Source organism: Bubalus kerabau, chromosome 1 (assembly GCF_029407905.1).
Source record: "Bubalus kerabau isolate K-KA32 ecotype Philippines breed swamp buffalo chromosome 1, PCC_UOA_SB_1v2, whole genome shotgun sequence".
Taxonomy (NCBI): Eukaryota; Metazoa; Chordata; class Mammalia; order Artiodactyla; family Bovidae; genus Bubalus; species Bubalus kerabau.
The window spans coordinates 171,697,891-171,717,512 of record NC_073624.1 but is presented as its reverse complement, the minus strand read 5'-3'; the positions used below and the strand labels follow the sequence as shown (position 1 = coordinate 171,717,512).

The window sequence follows — 19,622 nt, the reverse complement described above, 5'->3', positions numbered from 1 at the left end:
ACTATATTACTTGTCCTCATACTGTAACTTACTGCTAATGTGATAAACTTCCTATTTCTTGCTTACTAAATGTGCAGTGTGTTTGCTGCTCAGATGTGTCTGACTCTTTGTGACCCCATGGACTGTAGCCCACCAGGCTCCTCTGTCCATGGGATTCTCCAGGCAAGAATACTGGAGTGGGCTGCCATGCCTTCCTCCAGGGGATCTTCCCAACCCAGGAATCGAACCCAGGTCTCCTGCATTGCATGTGGATTCTTTACCATCTGAACCACCAGGGAAGCCCAAGAACCTGGAGTGGGTAGCCTATCCCTTCTCCAGGGGATCTCCCAGACCCAGGAATCGAACTGAGGTCTCCTGCATTGCAGGCAGATTCTTTATAGTCTGAGCCACCAGGGAAGCCTCTGAACCTGAAACCAAAAGTATGTCTCAGCAGGACATAACTCTTTCAGCAGAACAATTATTATTATTTTTATTATGGTGATCTCTGACCAAGTGGTCTTTGATGTTGTTATTGTAGTTGACTTTTTGCTCTTTATTTTTAATTGAGGTATGTACATTGTTTTAGACCCAAGGCTATCACACATTTCACAGACTACAGGATAGTATCCCATGTGCACTGGGAAACAAACACATTCGCATGCCTTGCATGACTATGATATTCACTTTACTGTGGTGGCCTGGAACCTAACCTACCTATTTCTCCTGAGGTGTGTCTGTACCAATTTGGAGATTAGAAATACTTTCAGTAGGTGAATTTACCAACACAGAAACAGCAGGACTGAGGCCCGACTGTATGTGCACTGAGAAAGGCAGGGCAGCAGAGGCATCTCTGGGGAAGGAAGTGCATGCGGGCAGGGTGAGCAGAGCGTGTTGCGCGTGGACACCCCAGCCCCCAGCTGCACACCCTGGTGTGGGGCGCTGAGCCCCAGCACGGTGCGCTCACCTTCACAGAGGGGCAAAAGGCACCTGAGCCTTATCCGCAGTGTTTTAATTTTTTTTACTGATAAAATATATTGCATATGCAATTGAAATTAATTTTTAGAAAGTAAATTAGGAAATCAAACCCTCTCTGTGTTCCCATCACCAGGAGCAGCCTGTGGTCCTGGACTCAGGGGACCCGGGGTCCAGTGCTGCTCAGAGACAAAGTCTTAGTGTGACTTGGGTCTAGCAGTCCAATTTCCTGGTGCCCCATCAGTCACCCCCAGGGAGCTTCAGGGTTTGAATGCAGTAGCAGACAAGAATAAGCATGATGAGAAGTGGCTGTGAATGTCACCCAGAGTTGTTTGTGGAGGGGAAACCTAAATGCTTACAGGGGTTTTTGTCTCTGGTCACCCAGGGACACAGGGCCCAGAGCCAGACCGGTGGCTCCATGCATGCTCCTCACTCTGACACAGAGATGGAGGTCCTCAACTCAAAGGTCAGGCTGGAGGGGCCGTGCAGAACATGGCCCGAAGGCTGCAGGGAGGCTCAAGGCTCCCAGGCACTGCCCGACCCCTTCCCCAGCAGCCACCTGCCCCACCTGCCCCACCTGCCCCACCTGCCTCACGCTGCAAGAGGCGGTGGGCCTGGCCCCTGTCTGACGTACCAGCACAGTGATGGTGCCGTGGAGGGGGCCCATGGTCTGCAGCGTCTCCCGGCCGTCCTCATCCCGGTACTCCCACTCCACGCCCATGGCGATGAAGGTCTTGGAGTTGGGATCCACGTCATTCTCCTCATTTAAAATGAACTTGCCTGTCTCCAGGTTTTTGACGGCTGAATGATAAAAGACAGAAGGATGGAAGACAGCCATGATCACCCAGGGGGCAGAAGTGTGGGAGGTCAGCAGGGTTCACTAGTTTGAACAGGTTGGGGGAGTTGTGGGGAGCAGAGCCCCTTGTCTTCCTCCAGGGGCCCATCAGTCCCACTGACAGCCCAAGCCGCCTTGGGAACCTGCCTTGTCCTTTGTCTCTGCACTGGACCGAAGTTTCCCTCTAACCCGCCCTCCTGCCGAGTCTGGGGCCCTTTTCTGGATCTGCCTCTCAGGCCCTGGAGGAGAGGCTCCATGGTAGGGACCTACCAGCCACCAGGGCCACGTCCCTGCAGTCTACTTGGAGCACTCAGGGGGCTCTGAGAGCCACTGCCCTCCCTGACCCAGCTCCCCGGGTGAGGGGTACCTGGTGTCCACACCAGGGCTTCCTGCCCTGGGGTGAGCATGCATCCCACACACCCTTCCACCCTGTTGATAACTATGGCTCAGCCTGGCACCCCACCATCCCCTACATCCCAAAGAGACCTGACCTGTCTCGGGGACCACCCATCCCACTATGCATCCACAAAGAATGTCTAGGAGATGAGAATCCGCTGGCACAAAGCCCCACACTTGCCAGAGTGTGGAAAGCGGCTTCTGGGAGGCTGCTGGAAGATTTTAGCAGGGAGGCCACAGACTGGGCACAAAAATCACAGGATAACAGTGAGAAAACCATTCCCTGCACAAGTTTCCTAGACTCCCTTGAGAGCTGTGGTAAGTGCCAGGAGGTCCCCCGCTTGCCACTAACCCTCCCTCCTCATACGCAGGGATGGCCCTGGGCAGGAAGCAATGTTTAGGTAGAAGTGTCTTTTTTTAAGGGATTGACTTTTATATTTGCCTCCTACTGAAGACAAGGAGTACTGGCTGTCCATGTTGGGACAGCAACATAAAAGTCTCCTCTAAAAATAAGGAAGAAAGAAGCATCTGCATTTTAAAAAGAGTGGTGTTTGCTCACATCAGCAGGGGTGCTAGATGCCCACAGTCATGGAACCCCTGACCCAGTTTGGCCTCCAGGGTACAGGGAAGAAGATGGGACCCAAACTAGGAGAAAGGACTTGTGTGGGGTCCTCTCACTGACCCCCAGCATCACTTCCTACTTTGGCCCTGCAACCTGGGGGCATGTGGATGAGTGAACCCCTGTGAGGGGTTCCAGGCAGCCTGCAGGAGCACAGCGCCACAGGGGCTGCCATGTGAGAAGGGGCACCCCGAGTTGTCAGAACATCCGAATTTCCAAGAGATGCCAGGAATCTCTATTCCAAAAGAACCACTTGAATTTAAAATGAAACTAAATGAAAATATGCAAATGCACCATGGGAGCCCATCTACCAGCTGGCCTCGGCACCCACTGCTTGTGGATCTTGCTGACTTCCAGTGGGCAGGGGGCTTCCCCTTCGACCTTGAGTGGGAGGTATGGCATGTCTTAGACACATGTCCCTCCAAAACTGCTGCGAGGGAAGCCCTCTGATCCCAACCCAGTGGCCTCTCCATTGGGAAAGTACTAAAGGAGAGATCCACCCATCAGCTGGGCCAAGCCAGGGGCAGAGGAGATAGGGTTGCAGCCCATGCCTCCCAGTCAGGCCCCCGACCCCCAGAAGAGTCAGGCTGTGGAGCCACTGCGTTGTCTGGCTCCGGCACTCACCCAGGTGATGGCTGGTGGTGTCTGCTTCCTGGATTAGCAGGTGTCTGGCTCCTGCCGGGATCTCAAACATCTTGATGTAACCTTGGTTGGGATGTGGGGAGACAAAGCCAAAAGAGAAGGGAGAGGCTGTCAAATGCAGACAATGCAGGGAGGGCCTTGCCCGCGATAGTGGTTCCAGAGGCCCAGTGTTTGATGGGTTCTGACTGCCCACTGAGAGAGGGGCCCATGGGAAAGCTAGTGTATCCCAGACAGCAACAGCCCTCCGGCTCATTTTCAAATCCCGGCGCTTCTTCAACCTCTTCCATTGAAAACTTGGTGGGTGTCCTCACGAGTAGCCCTGGAGTCATGCCCTGCATGGAGCTAAGATGCCACAACCAGGAGAGAGGCCTTCAGCAAACTGCTCGGTCTCCCTGGACCTCAGCAGCTTAATCCCTAAACAAAAGACAGCCTGCTCACATGGGACTGCAGCAGCCAGCTGGCAGCAGCCCAGCACCAGCTCTGAGTGGAGTCTGGCAGGTTTGCTCCAGGCCCTTCTTCCAAGAGTTGAGCCAAAGTGCCTGCATGCATGCGTGTGTGCTCAGTCACTCAGTCGTGTGCAACCCTGTGTGACCCCATGGACTGTATAGCCCACCAGGCTCCTCTGTCCCTGGGGTTTCTCCAGGCCAGAATACTGGAGTGGGTTGCCATGCCCTTCTCCAGGGGATCTTCCTGACCCAGGGATGGAACGCTCATCTCCCGCATCTTCTGCATTGGCTGGTAGCTTCTTTACCAGTGAGGACCAGGGATGCCCACCAAAGTGGCGTCTCCCCATTTCAGTCAGAGGCAGAGCAGTCAGCTGCCCAGAGCCCCGAAGCCAGGTGGAGGGACCACTCTGGAAGGAGGTTCATCCAGAGGGCTGTTTTCCCAGAGCCCACCTTGGCCAGGGACCCCAAGTTCCCCAGCCCCAAATTTCCTGTGGCCCTGTTGGGACAGGCCTACGTTTCCCTAGGCCACAGGCTGCACTGGCTAGCTCATCAAAGGTCCCGCCCACAGGCGCCTGGGGGCGGCAGTGGCGGGGCAGAGAGCAAGGGAGGCCAGTGGTGGCTAGAAAGCCCTGGAGAGCTGGGGAGGGAGCCCTCAAATAAAGGCATTGAAGACTTACCTTGTGCGCCCCACACCCTGGCATCTCCCTGTCCCCACCCAGCCTGGGGCCTGACACAGCGACCCCTGAGATTGCCTCTCCACCTCACCCTCCCAGACTTAGAGCCCCTCTTCCCAGACAGCCCCCAGGCCCGGGCCTCTGGGCAGGGGGAGGGAGGGGTGCACTCACCAAGCTTCTTGGGCGAGCGCGAGAACGTGCCCTTGACCACCTTGCAGTGGGAGTTGTCCCCTCCGCACACACCGCACTTGTCCTCCTGCTTGCTGGAGCCGATCACCCCGTCACAGCCCACCTTCTGCAGAGGGATGGTGGAAATGCGGTGCCTGCTGAGACCCTGCTCCCCACTGGGCCCTGGCGCCTGCTCCCTCGGCAGCCCAGGTATGGGCAGTCCCTGACGCAGAGGAAGGAGAGGGGGCTTCGGAGCAAGAAAGACCCTGTGTGCCCACTGCAGGGAGGGCGCAAAGTGGCCCAGACGGCGTGTGCAGGCTCTCTCACCCCACATTTTGGAATAATGACCATGTAACAGCTGAGCGCATTTGTAGCCCTGCGCATGCGCATCACGAGGCGCTTACTTAGCCACGAGTTACTTGGCGCGGTAGGGATACGTGAGCTCCACGTAAAAAGCGGCGGCGTGACCGCTGCCTCAGGGCTGTGTCCCTTGGGTCAGCCACGAGAGGAGAGAACACAGCGTGAATATTGCCACAGCTGCTGCGTCAGCCAGGAGAGACGTTGTGTGCAGTTGTGTTATGTTATGTCTGCTGCTATGGCTGCCGTGTCAGCCAGGAGAGAATAAATGGGTCTGCAGTTCCAGCGGCTCCTCGAGTCTCCTTCCAGCCTCTTAGCTCGTGCCTTGCCTACCCTGGTTTCAGCGAACGGTGCGGACAGTGTGAACGGCATGACAATTGGCATCACGAATGGGATCAGCAAGACACCCACCCAAGGACCAGCCTTTTCCTGCTCACTCATCCACTCATCTGGACACTGTGACCTGCAGAGGACTCTGCAGAGCCTAGTGTGAGATTCGCTCAGTCCTGTCTGACTCTTAGTGACCCCATGGACGATACAGCCCATGGAACTCTCCAGGCCCGAATACTGGAGTGGGTAGCCTTTCCCTTCTCCAGGGGATCTTCCTGACCCAGGAATCTCCCACATTGCAGGCAGATTCTTTACCAGCTGAGCCACCAGGGAAGCCCCAGAATACTGGAGTGGGCAGCCTATCCCTTCTCCAGTGGATCTTCCTGACCCAGGAATTGAACCGGGGTCTCCTGCATTGCAGGTGGATCCTTTACCAGCTGAGCTACCAGGCCTTAGTCCCAAGGCTGCCCCGGCACAGCACACTGGCGTCCTCGTGAACATGAGTCAGACGTGGCCTCTGCCGGTGTCCCGGGCGTCCACGCAGCGGCCCTCCGGGGCTCCCTGCAAAGCTTCAGCCTGCAGGTCCCTCCCTCACACTGCTCCCAGGAATGGTGCCCTCTCAGTCTGTCTCGGGGCGTGTGGGCGGGACACAAGAGCTGGTAGGACCGCTTCTGCCTTTATTCTCTCCATGAATCCTCTCAACACTGCCCACCCTAGTATTAAAACTCGTTCCACACAGCACGCATGTTTCCTTGCCCGAGGCCACCTGGCGGAGGCAGTAACACGTTCCGGTCCTTTGGCTCGCTACAGCCCTGCGACAGCACACCATTCCCAGCCGCAGAGCTCTGTGCGAGCAGACCCGGGGTGTGAGCACACTGCCTGAGGCCACGTTCACACCCATGCCCACACTCAGCAGGGAAGACAGCCTCTCCTCTAGCTGCTCTGCTCCCCGCCTGTTCTAGCGTGCACCGCAGCTTCACAGGTTTCGCTCTTTGCCCTAGCTGCCAGGAAGCCCAGAGCCAGTTCACCCCTCAAGATCCTCCTATCACCACCTCTTGTGAGACTGCTTCCTCTCCCTTTGCTCTTTGATTTCTGCCTTTTGTCTTACAAAGACCTTTGAGGGCTGGGTCTCTAGACTATGAAGGGGCTACAGAGCCAGTTTCTGGCCATGCAGTCTTAGAGAATTATTCAAACTGGCCAACCCCAAGCTGTTTATTCTGCCTGCCTCCCCTTTGGCCCAGACTTTCCCCTGCTCCTTCTGCCTCCTAACTGGTGCACAGCACAGCATGCTCTTCCCTCAGGAAATGAAAGTAGTAAGCTCTTCTTTAATGACAATTGACTTTTCTGTGTCATCATTCAGTCACCTCCCTCAATTAAAATCCCACGAGTACGGAGGAGACATTGCTGCCTTTGTTTTCAAGTATTAATACTTGGTTGAGTGTTTGGAATGTGAGCAGACTGCGAGGCTTGCCCTCCCTGCTGGCTACAATCCTACTGAAACACGTGTGGAGAGAATCCCTGAGCTCCCCTCCCACAACGCCGCACTGCACTTCTCTGTTCTTCCAGCCTCTTCCACCTCCTCCAGGGGACCTGCCGCAGACTCTCTGCCAGAGATAGCCTGAGGATGCTCACTTCTCAGGAAGGTGAGACAGGAGTCAGCCTCATTGACACTGCAGTCTGCCACATTTATAGAAGCTGCAGAGGCTCCCTGCTATTTCTAGAAAAGGGGGCAGGTCTGCACTCACATCGCTAACAACGTGCTGAGTGTGCCCCGTAGCTGTCTCCTGTGACAGCCAAAGACAGTACAGTAACAAAACACAGCATTTCGACAAAGAACCAAGCTGACAAGAACAACAGTGGGCTCCCCTGAGCAAGAGTAAGCTGTCCAGTGCCCAGCGGACTGCAAGGACACGGTGGTGCTTCACAAGGGGGTCCCCAGGGACCCTGTGTGTCAGGGCCACCTGTGGCACTGGTGAAACTCATGTTCTGGGCCACGGCCTCGTCCTGCAAAAGCAGAATTTCTGAGGTGGGGCCCTGAGCTCCTCAGGTGGCTCCTCAGACTCAAGTCTGAGAACCCTTGTCATGGAGGAGGACAGCAGGGAGGAGCGGCTGGGAACCAACATTTGCTGAGAGCCTGCCCTGATCGAGGTGCAGTTTGCAGTACTTTGCATGCTTAACCTCAGCGAGTCTTCCCGAAGCCCCAGAAAGCCGAGGCCCTGAGCCATCGCTGCCCCTGCTCCTGGGGCACTCACCCTGCAGTCCCCACGCACGCAGAGGCTGAAGGCGTCCTTGTAGGAACAGCGTGTCCCGTCATGCACCATACGCTTCATGGATACCACCTCCCCGGTCTCCTTGGACTCACAGTAGAGGTGACATCGCTCCTTGGCTGGAAGGGAAGCAGGGGGGTGTTGGCTGGCTGGCTGCACCGCTCACTTTCTTGTAGTTTCCTTCCTAAGTTTGCTAAAGGGAAGCACCTCGCAAAGAGAAACTCCCACCCAGGAGCGTCTCCTGATGATTCACCTGCCCCCAGCCCCACGTCTGCCCTGGGCCAGGGGAAAAAGGGAAAGAGGGCTAGTGACAGCAACCTGCTTCATGACCCTGTTGTACGGGACTTAGCTTCCCCCAGCTGAGCCAGGCTGCTGTGGATGCAGCCAGGTCTCAGATCGTTGGGGTCCTACCTAGAGAACCCCATATTCAGGGGAAGGGCAGCTGGCTATTTGCCAGCTCTCTACTTGAAGACCTTTTCCAGTCCACCTCTGTAACCCCAAATAAGATGCCCCTTGCTTCAGTCTTGGGTACCGGGCACCTTCCCTTCTTAGCATTTATCTCAGAAGTCACTGAGACACCTCATCATTATTTGATTTTTTGCCCAGACCACAGTCCCCCTCTTGGGGGGGGGGGAGGCGGAGGGTCCTATCTGCTCTGGCACCTTCTCCTTGCATGCACACGTGGGGCTTGCAACAGGTGCTCAGCTGAGGTAACAGATACAGCGGAGCAGGCCGCAGACCCCGCCTCCCTCTGCTCGATGCCTGAAAAGAACGGAAACTGCGTGGGATCCAGTTGAAATACAAACACTCTCACGCCTGAAGCTACCAGACTTTTCAGTCCCAGCAACCAACAAATGCCTTTCGGTGCTTAAACCAGTTCAAGTCACTTGGAAAGGAAAGTTCTCACTGAAAGATGAGAGGTCAAATGTAACCTGATTCCTTGGACAACTCTGGCCTGTCCCTGCCCTGCGGCTGAGCGGGGCTAATGGTGCAATGCCAGCCTTGTCCACCAGAGGGCAACTGCAGGCGCCTGGGGCCAGCGGGAGCTTCCCTCTCTGCTGCATCCTTGGCCAGGCTCAGTTCTCTGGCTTTTCTGGGACTGCAGTCCTGCCATGAGCCCCCAGCCCAGGGTGGGCTCTGCTGGCACGCCCATGCAGAATCAGTGGCCCAGGGAGCCCTGGACCCTCCATCGAGTGCCCACCCCCCTCGGGGCTCAGCGTCCCGGTGCTTGTGGGGCAGCCAGTGGCCCAGGGAGCCCCGGCCCCTCCACTGAGTGCCCGCTCCCCCTGGGGCTCACCGTCCCGGTGCTCGTGGGGCAGCCAGTGGTGTTGAGCGTCACCATGCTCGAAGTACAGGTCCCACTGCCGGCACTGCTCCTCGCGGAAGTCGGCCAGCGCATCAGGGCAGTCCTGCGAGTTGCAGAGCTGGAAATCGTAGGCAAGGCCCGAGCATGTGCGGCCCCCATTGGCTGGGCTGGAGGAGAAAGCAGAGAGGCCTTCCAACGGGGTGGCACCAGGAAGAGGCCAGCACTTAAGAGTGCCACCTGTGGGATCTGAGGGGATCCCTGAGCCTTGGGGGTGAGGGGGCAGCGCTGCTGAGTGAAAGAACCCAGCCCTGCCCTGTCCCAGAGCCTTGGCACATCAGTACAGGAGAGGCTGGTAATCTTCCTGGGGGCCCCAAGGGGAGGGAGCATCTAGTCAGCCCCTGTGCACCCCCGGCCCCACCCTGGCTCCTGTAGCTATGGCTGTGAACCAGCAGTGGTCTGTAACAGAGCACCCCCAGCCATACGCCCCAGGGTGGAGGAGCTGGGTGAGCCTTCCCTACATCCTCCCAACCTGGGCCTCACACACAGTGAGAACTCACAGTAAATCTGAAGTAGTGGAATCCCGCTACATGTGTTCTCAACAAGTGTCAGGTACATCTCCAGGTTTCCTCCACCTCAAGAAAACTTGGGCTGTGCGTCTGTAATTTCCTTACTTTGCTGAGAATCTCACCAGTCCACAGAGCACTAACCCCACGGGAAAGGTGCTGGCTGGTGGCCAGCAAATGCCCCTGGAAGTCAGGGTGCTGGAGCACGGCAGGCCAGCACCTTGGGAGGCGGGGGGCTTCAGTGTTGCCATCTGCCAGGTGTGACAGAGCCAAGCAGAACCCAAGGCCCCACCTGAGTCTTGGGCAAAAGCCATGCTCTGCTGTGATGGGGGTGTACAGCATACAGCATTGCAGAGTGGATGATGGAAGGGGCTGGCTTCCATGAGGCTCCTTGCACAGTGCCGTGTTCTTGGGGGAAGTCAGTGGAAATAATGACCGCAGAAATTTGTGGAGTAAGAACCAAGAGGCTCAGTGTTTGAATGGGACCATGAAAGAAAGGGTGACTTTGAGGTTTACATCATGGCCTCTGATGGGACAACAGACTTTGACAACAACAGCTCGGGCATTAGCAGGAAGGGTGCAGGCCTGGGTGTGTAGGTATGGGAAGCCCAGGGCATCGGGCAGGAAGGGGCCAGCCTAGGCAGGAGACAGACATATTCAGACAGAAATCCGGGATAATCCCCAAAGAGGCCGTGAGTGGGAGAATACAGGGGAGGCCCGGGAGGAAGAGAAACTGGAGAGCTTGAGCTCATGCTGCAAGCTGCAGTTCTGCAATCACAAGAGTGGCGGGGCAAAGAACACAGAGGGAACTCAACCCAGGGAGCAGGGGCCCAGCGGGGAGCCTCAGAAGTCTTCATACTGGCCCCAGCGTCTCAGGAAGAACTACTGAGCACAGAGAGCAGCAATTAAAGATGCGGCAGTGGGAGGCCCAGCCATTATCTCCAGGAGGACACACGAAAGGGGAGGCCCATGGGACGCCCTGGAGTGTGGGGGCCTCCGGGCTCTGCAGGGCTCTGGGGGCTGGGTGCTGACCAGGCTCGTGCAGGCTAGGCTGACACAAGCAAACCACGGTCAGAGCTGCGTGCGCACATCTGTGCTGTCTGATGGTCACTGATGTGGAGGGAACAGGGGCGCTGGCCTGGGCTGGGCAGGCCCGATACTGTTTGTGAACAGACGGGCTAGCAGGTAGTTCTGGCGGTTTTGTTCATGTTACTATTGCCCTTCAACCCTTGCTGCCTAAGAAAGCTGGACCAGCCAGAGGGGGGAAATATCCCTAAAGTGTACATGTGGGGAGGGACAGAAGATAGAGTACCTGCAACCTGCATGATCTCCCCTAGGGCCAGACCTGGGCTGAGTCCCCTGAGCCCCAAGAGCCCGGCATCAGGCAGGCACCAGGAGGAGTCAGGGCTTGGTGAGGGGCGAGAGGGAGGTCAGGCCAGATCTGCTCCTCTGACGGTGCATCCTGGACCGGAACCTGAAAGTCCTTGCCCAGCACCCTGTAGCCTCTGAGTTTCTAACTTCCTGTCTTGTCAATCTAAGTACGTGAGGCTCGAGTACTAGCCCCAGGGTGCTTGAGAGGCGCCAGGGGCACTCTGAGGATAGCACAGGGGCTGGGGCTTGCTTGGGAGGCTGGACAGGGCACGTGGGTGGAGGTGGGAGCCTGGTGGGCCTTCAGACACCTCTCCAGGCTTTCCCCTTTTGGGCAGCTGGGCATGGGTGGCATGCCACTTGACCCTGCCTCTTGCCTGATTGCAATCATTTGCTCTCCTGCTCAGGCTCTCAGCCTCCCAGGGCCCGAGAGAGCCCTTCTCTTTATCCCCACTGCCTCATCTCTGTTCCACCTTCTGTCTTGACACCCTCAACCAGGAAGAGCAGAGCAGGTTGGGGTCTAGAATAGGATGCAGGCCAGGAGGAAGGAGACCAGGTTTCTGAGTCTCCAGGGCTGGCTCTGCCCCCAGCAGACTGTAAGCCTTCCCCTTCCTAAGTCTCGGTCCCTCCCAGGGAGGATGAGAAGGGGCCAGACTTGCCTGCTCTCACACCCTCGCCTGAACTGACATCTGCAGGAGCCCTGCGGGATAGGGTAGGCTAGCAAGGGCCCTTGGGGACCACAGCTGCCTCCCAGGAAGACTGGGAAACATCAGGGCAAACTCACTGTGGGTTGTCGCACTGACGGGTCCTGAACTTCACACCCGTGCCGCAGGTACGCGAGCAGGAGCCGAAGGGGCTCCAGGCACCCCAGTTGCCATCTCGTTTGAGAATGTCAGGTGTCAGCCAGATGCAGTGTCCTTTAAAGCAGTGCTGAAAGACAGAAGGTCATATGCCCCCCACTCTTCAGCCTGCAGTGTCCATGATGATTGCCCGGCCCTGGAGGTACAAGAAAGAAGGCCCTACTGACCCCTGGGAGCTCAGAATCTGTTTGGGAGGTGTGGTAAGATGTTGGCCTGCCCAGATTTGGGCACCACCCTGGCCTCCACCACCCTGGCCTCCTGCCACCCTCAGTGCCTCGTTTAGCCTGCTCTGCCCCCTCACCAGAGCCCACCCCACGCCATGCCTGCAGGGTGAAGCCCCCAGGCCAGTGTGCCCACACAGGGCCATTTATAAAGATGCAAGCGGCACACCAAGCCAGTGACTCTAGAGACATACAAGGTCTACTGTTTAAGTTAAAAAAGCAATTTAAGTGAAGTACAGAAATGAAGGACAGGTGATATGCTGACATGGTAAAAATTCGTGAATATAGGAAGTAGAACACTGGAGCGCAGGAAAGTCAGCCTGAACCTGATCACACTGCTGCCCTTCTTACCCCAAGGAGGAAGCTTATACAATTCAGGGCCGACTTGAAGAAGAGTGAAAAATTAAAAATACTAAATGAGGTATACAATGGAATGTCGATTTACAACTAGAAAGTATACAATATAAAAAAGTTTAAAATTTAAAAACTGACAAATACCACAAACAACCAAAAACAGAAAACAATGATTTTTTTTAGAATTGGTTGATTTACACAATGTTTGCTGCAATTCTAACTGCATACTCTTTCATCCCCTCTTCAGATGACAACAATTTGGTCAGCGTGTATTTCACGGGGAGAGTAGAAAGACGATTCCCCAGCAAGCTTTTTCTGTAAGGGCCAGGTGGTAACTGTTTTAATCTTTGAAGGTGACAAGGTCTCTACTGCAACTACTCAACTCTGCCATTTGAGCACGAAAGTGGCTAGAGACAACACATAAACGGATGGATATGGCTGCATTCCAATAAAACATCATTTACAAAAGCAGGCAGCAAATGGAAACTTCTAGAATGGAGCTGAAAGAGTCTCAGTGAACTTGCTTGTCAGTAAAACAACCATTTAACTGGTGAAAATTATTTTCTAAACAAACTATTTAAATTATCTGGACAATAAGGACTGAGTTATTAAATATCTTGTAATACATTAAATATCTTGTAATAACTTATAATGGAAAAAATCTGAAAAAAATATTACAGAATCACTTTGTTGTATACCTGAAAGTAAGACAATAATGTAAATCAACTATACTTCAATATAGAAGGAGAAGAGGGAATCAGAGGATGAGACAGCTGGATGGCATCGCTGATGCAATGGACATGCACTTGGCAAACTTCGGGAGATGATGAGGAACAGAGAGGCCTGGCGTGCTGTAGTCCATGGGGTCACAAAGAGCTAGACACGCCTGGGTGACTGAACAACACCACCAACAACAAAATACTTCAATAATAAAATAAGGTATCTGGAAACTGTCCTAAGCTCAATACAACAAATGGAGAAAATATACTAATTCTTGTAAGAATTGTGGAAGTCTATACATTTGAGCCACAACCCTCTCCCATTCCTTCCCCATCTTAGTGTGATGGAGGCCTTACCACTTAAAAGACAGAGATTCCTTGTTTCCTCAGCTTCCAGTCTAGGGCTATAGTTTCACCCTGGGAAAGGCAGGCTATCGGCATCTCCCATACCATGCAACTCTGTGTTGCAGAAAATCTGTTTCAGGCAGGGAACTCCCTTTGCCCACCCAGTCCTCACTCCTAGAGTGGAGGCTCTACCCCAAGTATGGAAAACCAAGAATGTTGTACCCTAGCAACCCCTTCCCTGGTTTGCTTGTAGGGAAGATGGTCTATGCTGAAAGGAAAGAGCCAGGAAGAGTAGGGTCCTATCCCTATTCACTGACCTGTTTGTACACCAAGAGTGCCACTCTGGAAGTGCAAAACCCTGCTCCTAGTTCCAGGGCAGTGCTGGTCTTCCCAGAAGGGGAGGTAGAACTAAGAGCTCCATAGCTCACCCTAAGAGGACTAACTTTATTTGGAACGGCGCATGAGGAAGTTCATGCCTAAGGGCATTGTCAAAAACAACAGAAATCGCGGTAGTGAGCAATTAAGAGGCAACCAGTAGCTCCACGATACTAGTAAGCAACAAGTAAAATAGTAACCCAACTAGAAGTGAAACAGAGAGAACCAGGGAAAGGACAGCTAGAGTCCTTCTGGGATCTGTACTGTGCTGTGCTTAGTCACTCAGTCATGTCTGACTCTTTGCAACCCCATGGACTGTAGCCCAACAGGCTCCTCTGTTCATGGGGATTCTCCAGGCCAGACTACTGGAGTGGGCTGCCATGCCCTCCTCCAGGGGATCTTCCCAACCCAGTGACTGAACCCAGTTGTCCCACATTACAGGCGGAATCTGAGCCACCAGAGAAGCCTGAGCAAGCTTCAAATACTGGTAACACCCTGCCCCTGTGAAGGGTCCAGAATTTAACTGGGTCAGGCTGGGGACAACTTGTACCCCAGAGCATTATCAAAAACAATACAGCAATCAGCCAGCAGCTAGTGAAAGCTGATTGGGTGTGATACCAATAGAGGCAGAATAGCTAGAGCTTAGCAGCAAAACCAGAGAAAGAGACAAAGAGAACCTGGCTAATCCCACTGTTCTGGTGGTGGAGGTAGAGCTGTGTGGCCCCAGTGACTACACCTATGCCCAAGACTATGATCTCCGAGGGGCAATATCAGCAGCGACATGCTGCAGGGCAAATAAAATTTATTAAAACAGTGCAGCCAGGTCATTAAACAAATAAACAGGTAAACAAGCAAACAAGAGCACAACAAGGTCTGGGGGGAATCAATAACCAATATCCAGAGTTTCTTCAATGTATTATCTAAAATGTCCAGTTTCAACAAAAATTACTGAGACATGAAAAGAAATGTAATCCAAACACAGGAAAATAAGAAGGCAACAGAAATTACCTTTGAGGAGGCCCAGATGCTAGACTTAGTAGACAAACATTTCTAACCAGCTATTATAAATACATTCAAAGAACTAAAGGGGAGTATAACAACAGTGTCAAATAGCATCAAGAAAGTAATAGAAACTAAAAATGAAAAAAAAATTTGGTAGCTTAAAAGTACAAAAACAAATGAAAAATTCACTAGAGGTCTCAGTAATAGATGTGAGCTGGAAGAAGACTCCATGAACTTGAATACAGATCAATGGAAATTATACAATCTGAAGAGCAGAGAGGCGAGAAATAAAGAAAACTGAACAGAACCTCTGAGAAGTATGGAAGACCATAAGTTCACTGAAATGTGCATAGTAAAAGTACCAAAAAGAGAGGACACAGAGGAAGGAGTAGAAAATATTCAAAGAAATAATGGTTGAAAACTTCCAAAATTTGATTACAAACATTAATGTAAACATCCAAGAAATTTAAGCAAGGAAGATAAATGCAAAGAGATCCACTCCCACATTATAGTCAAAGTTGTTGAAAGACAAAGCAAAAATGTCAAAAGAAAGAAAAGAAAAATGACTCATTGGAAACCCAATAAGATTAACAGCTGACTTTTAATCAGAAATAATGGAGGTCAGAGGTAATAGTGTCCACCAAGAATCATATATAACAAAGCTATCTCCCAACGATGAAAGTGAAATAAAAATATTCTTAGATAAACAAAATCTGGGATAATTCACTGCTAGCAGACCTGCCATAGAGCAAATACTAAATTAGGAGTTTAAGATTAACATAAACACACTATTATATATAAAATAGATAACCAACAAGGACCTATTGTACAGCACAGGGAACTCCACTCAGTACTCTATAATAGCCTATATGGGAAAAGAAACTGAGAAAGAATGAATATATGCATATGTATAACTGAATCACCATGCTATATATCTGAAACTAATACAACATTGTAAATCAACTATACTTCAATATGGTTATAAAAAAGAAATACTAAAAGGGATTATTCAGGCTGAAAACAAGTGACAACAGAGAATAATTGAAATCCACATAAAAAAACCAGAAAGTTCTGAAAATGGGCAAATTTCTAGAAAGACACAGACTACCAAAGCTCATTTAACAAGACCTATAAATTTCAATAGACCTGTAACAAATAAAGAGATTGAATTAGTGATTTAAAATTTCTCACAAAAGATAGCTGAAGGCCCAATTACTTCACTGACGAATTCTATCAAACATTTAAAGAAAAATTAATACCAATTCTTCACATACTCTTCCAAAAAATGGAAGAGAAGATTTTCCCCAGTTCATTCAATGAGGCTAATGTAACCCTGATACCAAAATCAAAGATATTATAAGATAAAGACTAGAGAACAATATCTCTTATAAAAATAGACTTTAAATTCCTCAATAAAATTTTAGCAAACCAAATTCAACAGCATGGTAAAAAATTACATATCATTACCAAGTGAAATTTATCTGAGGAATGCAAGGTTTAGCATCTGAAAAAAATAAAGGAAAAACAATATGGTCACCTCAAGACTCAAAAACTAAAACTGGCAAAATCCAACATCCTTTCCTGAAAAAAGCACTCAAAAGACAAGACTAGAAGTTCCTCAAGTTGATAAAGGACATCAGTGAAATACCCCACCTAACATCATGCTTAATGGTACAAGAATGAATGGTTTCCCCCTAATCAGAAGAAAGAAAAGAGTGTCTGCCCACATCACTTCTAATCCACACTGTACTGATAGTTCTAGCTAGAACAATTAGGCAAGAAAAAGAAGGAAAGGGCATCCAGTCTGGAAAGGAAGAAGTAAAACTATATCTATTTGCAGATGAAATGATCTTCTATGTAGAAAATCCTATGAAAGTGAAAGTCACTCAGTTGTGTCTGACTCTTTGCGACCCATGGAATTCTCCAGGCCAGAATACTAGGGTGGGTAGCCTTTCCCTTCTCTAGGGGATCTTCCCAACCCAGGGAACAAACCCAGGTCTCCCACATTGCAGGCGGATTCTTTACCAGCTGAGCCACAAGGGAAGCCCTAGAATACCGGAGTGGGTAGCCTATCCCTTCTTCAGCAGATCTTCCTGACTCAGGAAGCGAACCAGGGTCTCCTGCATTGCAGGCAGATTCTTTACCAACTGAGCTACGAGGGAAGAAAATCCTATGGAAACCACTAAAAACTATTGAAAACCACTAAAAACTAATTTTTAAAAGTCCAGTGAGATTGCAGGATTCAAGATTGATATACAAAAATCTATTGTATTTCTATAGACTAGCAATGAATGAACTGATATGAAATTAAGAAAACAATTCTATCAGAGACATTGAGAACAGACTGGTGGTTGTCTAGGGGCAGGAAGGTGGGAGAGGGTTGGATTGGGAGTTTGGAATTAGCAGATGCAAACTGGTGTATACAGAATGGATAAAAACCACAATCTTACTATATAGCGCAGGGATCTATATTCAATATCCTGCAGTAAACCATAATGGACAAGGATATAATTGTAATTACAGTATTTATGTTATAAAATTTATCATTGTTTATATAAATATGAAAAATTTACATAAATAACTGAGTCACTTTGCTGCACAGCAGTGAGTAACATAACATTGTAATTCAACCATGCTCCAATAAAAAGTAAAAAAAGAAATTAGAAGCATTTTGAGTTAAAAAGAAAAAGAATTCTACTTACAATACCATCAAAAAATGACCAAAAAAATTTTAGGGATAAATTGAAGGAAAAAAATGTGACATTAGTACACTGAAAACGACAAAAACTTGTTGAAAGATCAATGACCAAAGATCTAAGTCAATGGAAAGGCATCCCATGTTCATGGACCAGAGTTTAACATGGCATCACAGTCATACTCAGAGACATTGCTGGCTCAGTTTCAGACTACCACCATCAAGTAAATGTCAAAATAAGGAGGGCCATATGAATTTTTTTTGGTTTCCCAGCACATGTAAAAGTTATGTTCACACTATACTGTAAGCTATTAAGTGTGCCATTATGTCTTAAAAAACAACGTACATATCATACTTTAGAATATTTTATTGCTAAAAAATGCTAACCATTAACTGATAATGCAGGGTGTTAGGGAAATTAAATGAATAGTCTGTTTAGGCTTCAGAGACAAAGCAGAGCAGGCCTCTGACCTTGCTTCTAACCTGCCTGGACACTGCCCTGGCTGGGAGTGACTGGGAGTGACTGCGTGCTGTGAGTGCAAGACTTATAGCAGCTTAGGTAAGATGGGGGAGCAAGCTTGAGATTGTTGAGCCCCTGAAGGGGGCCTGGCCAACCAAGTCCCAGGCTTAACAACATTCCAAGTTTTACAAGACAAAACAAACAGCATTAACATGAAACCAGGCTGCAATTTGGTCATAGATGGATGATGATATCAGTTTGCTTCCCTCCTGGGATTATAAGCAGGAACCCCTGACTGCAACCTTTAAAGTCTCACCCACAGAGCTGACTTGCTGACCTTTCCCAACTGGGACTCCAGATGCTCCGTGACACGGGACTTCCCAGCCCTGATTAAGTCTGGATGTTTGTCAAAACCCAATTTCGTGATGTATCCTCTGCTCTTTCTATTTCTCTTTTCTTTTACTCTTAGTATATTGAAAGTAAGCTAGATAATTCTCTAATAAATATTTGTATCATTTATTTGTATTATTTGCTGCTGCTAAGTCGCTTCAGTCAGGTCCGACTCTGTGCGACCCCATAGACGGCAGCCCACCAGGCTCCCCCGTCCCTGGGATTCTCCAGGCAAGAACACTGGAGTGGGTTGCCATTTCCTTCTCCAATGCATGCAAGTGAAAAGTGAAAGTGAAGTCACTCAGTCGTGTCTGACTCTAGCGACCCCATGGACTGCAGCCTACCAGGCTTCTCCGTCCATGGGATTTTCCAGGCAAAAGTACTGGAGTGGGGTGCCATTGCCTTCTCCAATTTGTATTATCAAGTGGCTTATTTTGTTAACAAATCCTTTAAACCTGAGACGAAAGTGAAAACTTTCAGCAAAACACAAGGTAGCCACAAACCTTCAATTTGTTAAAAAAAAAAAAAAGTGGTGTCTGCAAAGCGCAATAAAGCAAAGTGTAATCAATCGAGGAATGCCTGTATTCCCCATACTGATCTATGACTCAATGCGACACTCATGCTAGAATTTTGCAGAAACGGAGAAACTCCTAAAAATTCAAATCAAAGGATCAGGAATAGCCAAAACAATCTTGAAAAAGAAGAAAGTGGAAGGACTCAGACTTACCTGTTTCAAAGTTTACCGCAAAACTAAAATAAACAAGACAGAGTGGCTCTCCCATAAAGAAAGAAAATTACTAACGGAACGGAACACAGAGTCCAGAAAGGAGCCTTTACATGTGATCAACTGATTTTCAGCAAGGGTGGCAAATGATTCATTGGGAAAAAATAGCCCCTTCAACAAATGGTGCTGAGATAAATGGGTATTCACACGCAAAAGAACAATGCTGGCCTCCTTCCTCACACCTTACACGAATATTGACTGGCAGTGAGTCACAGATCCAAATGAAAGACCAGGAACACACCTTCTTCACCGAATGGCAATGGTTTCTTAGTTACAACACCAAAACACAAGTGACAAAAGAAAACATATCTACATTAGACTTCACCAAAATTAAAAACTTTTATGCATCAAATGATACTAACATGAAAGTGAAAAGACAATAATAGGAGAAAATATTTGCAAGCCACTTATCTGAGCGGTCTGATAAGTGATTTGTATCCAGAATATAGAATGATAGAATGAATAAAGAATGATTATAACTTGATCATAAAAAGA

At 50.1% G+C, this 19,622-nt stretch overlaps 1 protein-coding gene across 1 annotated transcript in view; it reads right to left on the bottom strand.

The window, feature by feature from the left end:
* ADAMTS2 (ADAM metallopeptidase with thrombospondin type 1 motif 2) overlaps positions 1 to 19,622 on the bottom strand; it is a 248,750-nt gene that overhangs the window by 19,264 nt on the left and 209,864 nt on the right. Inside the window, exons 11-16 of the mRNA XM_055539330.1 lie at positions 11,707 to 11,852; positions 8,983 to 9,158; positions 7,671 to 7,804; positions 4,735 to 4,858; positions 3,426 to 3,506; positions 1,586 to 1,752 (exon numbers count right to left, since the gene is read on the bottom strand). Coding sequence (XP_055395305.1) covers positions 1,586 to 1,752; positions 3,426 to 3,506; positions 4,735 to 4,858; positions 7,671 to 7,804; positions 8,983 to 9,158; positions 11,707 to 11,852 — 828 coding nt within the window. The remainder of the gene's footprint in view (positions 1 to 1,585; positions 1,753 to 3,425; positions 3,507 to 4,734; positions 4,859 to 7,670; positions 7,805 to 8,982; positions 9,159 to 11,706; positions 11,853 to 19,622) is intronic.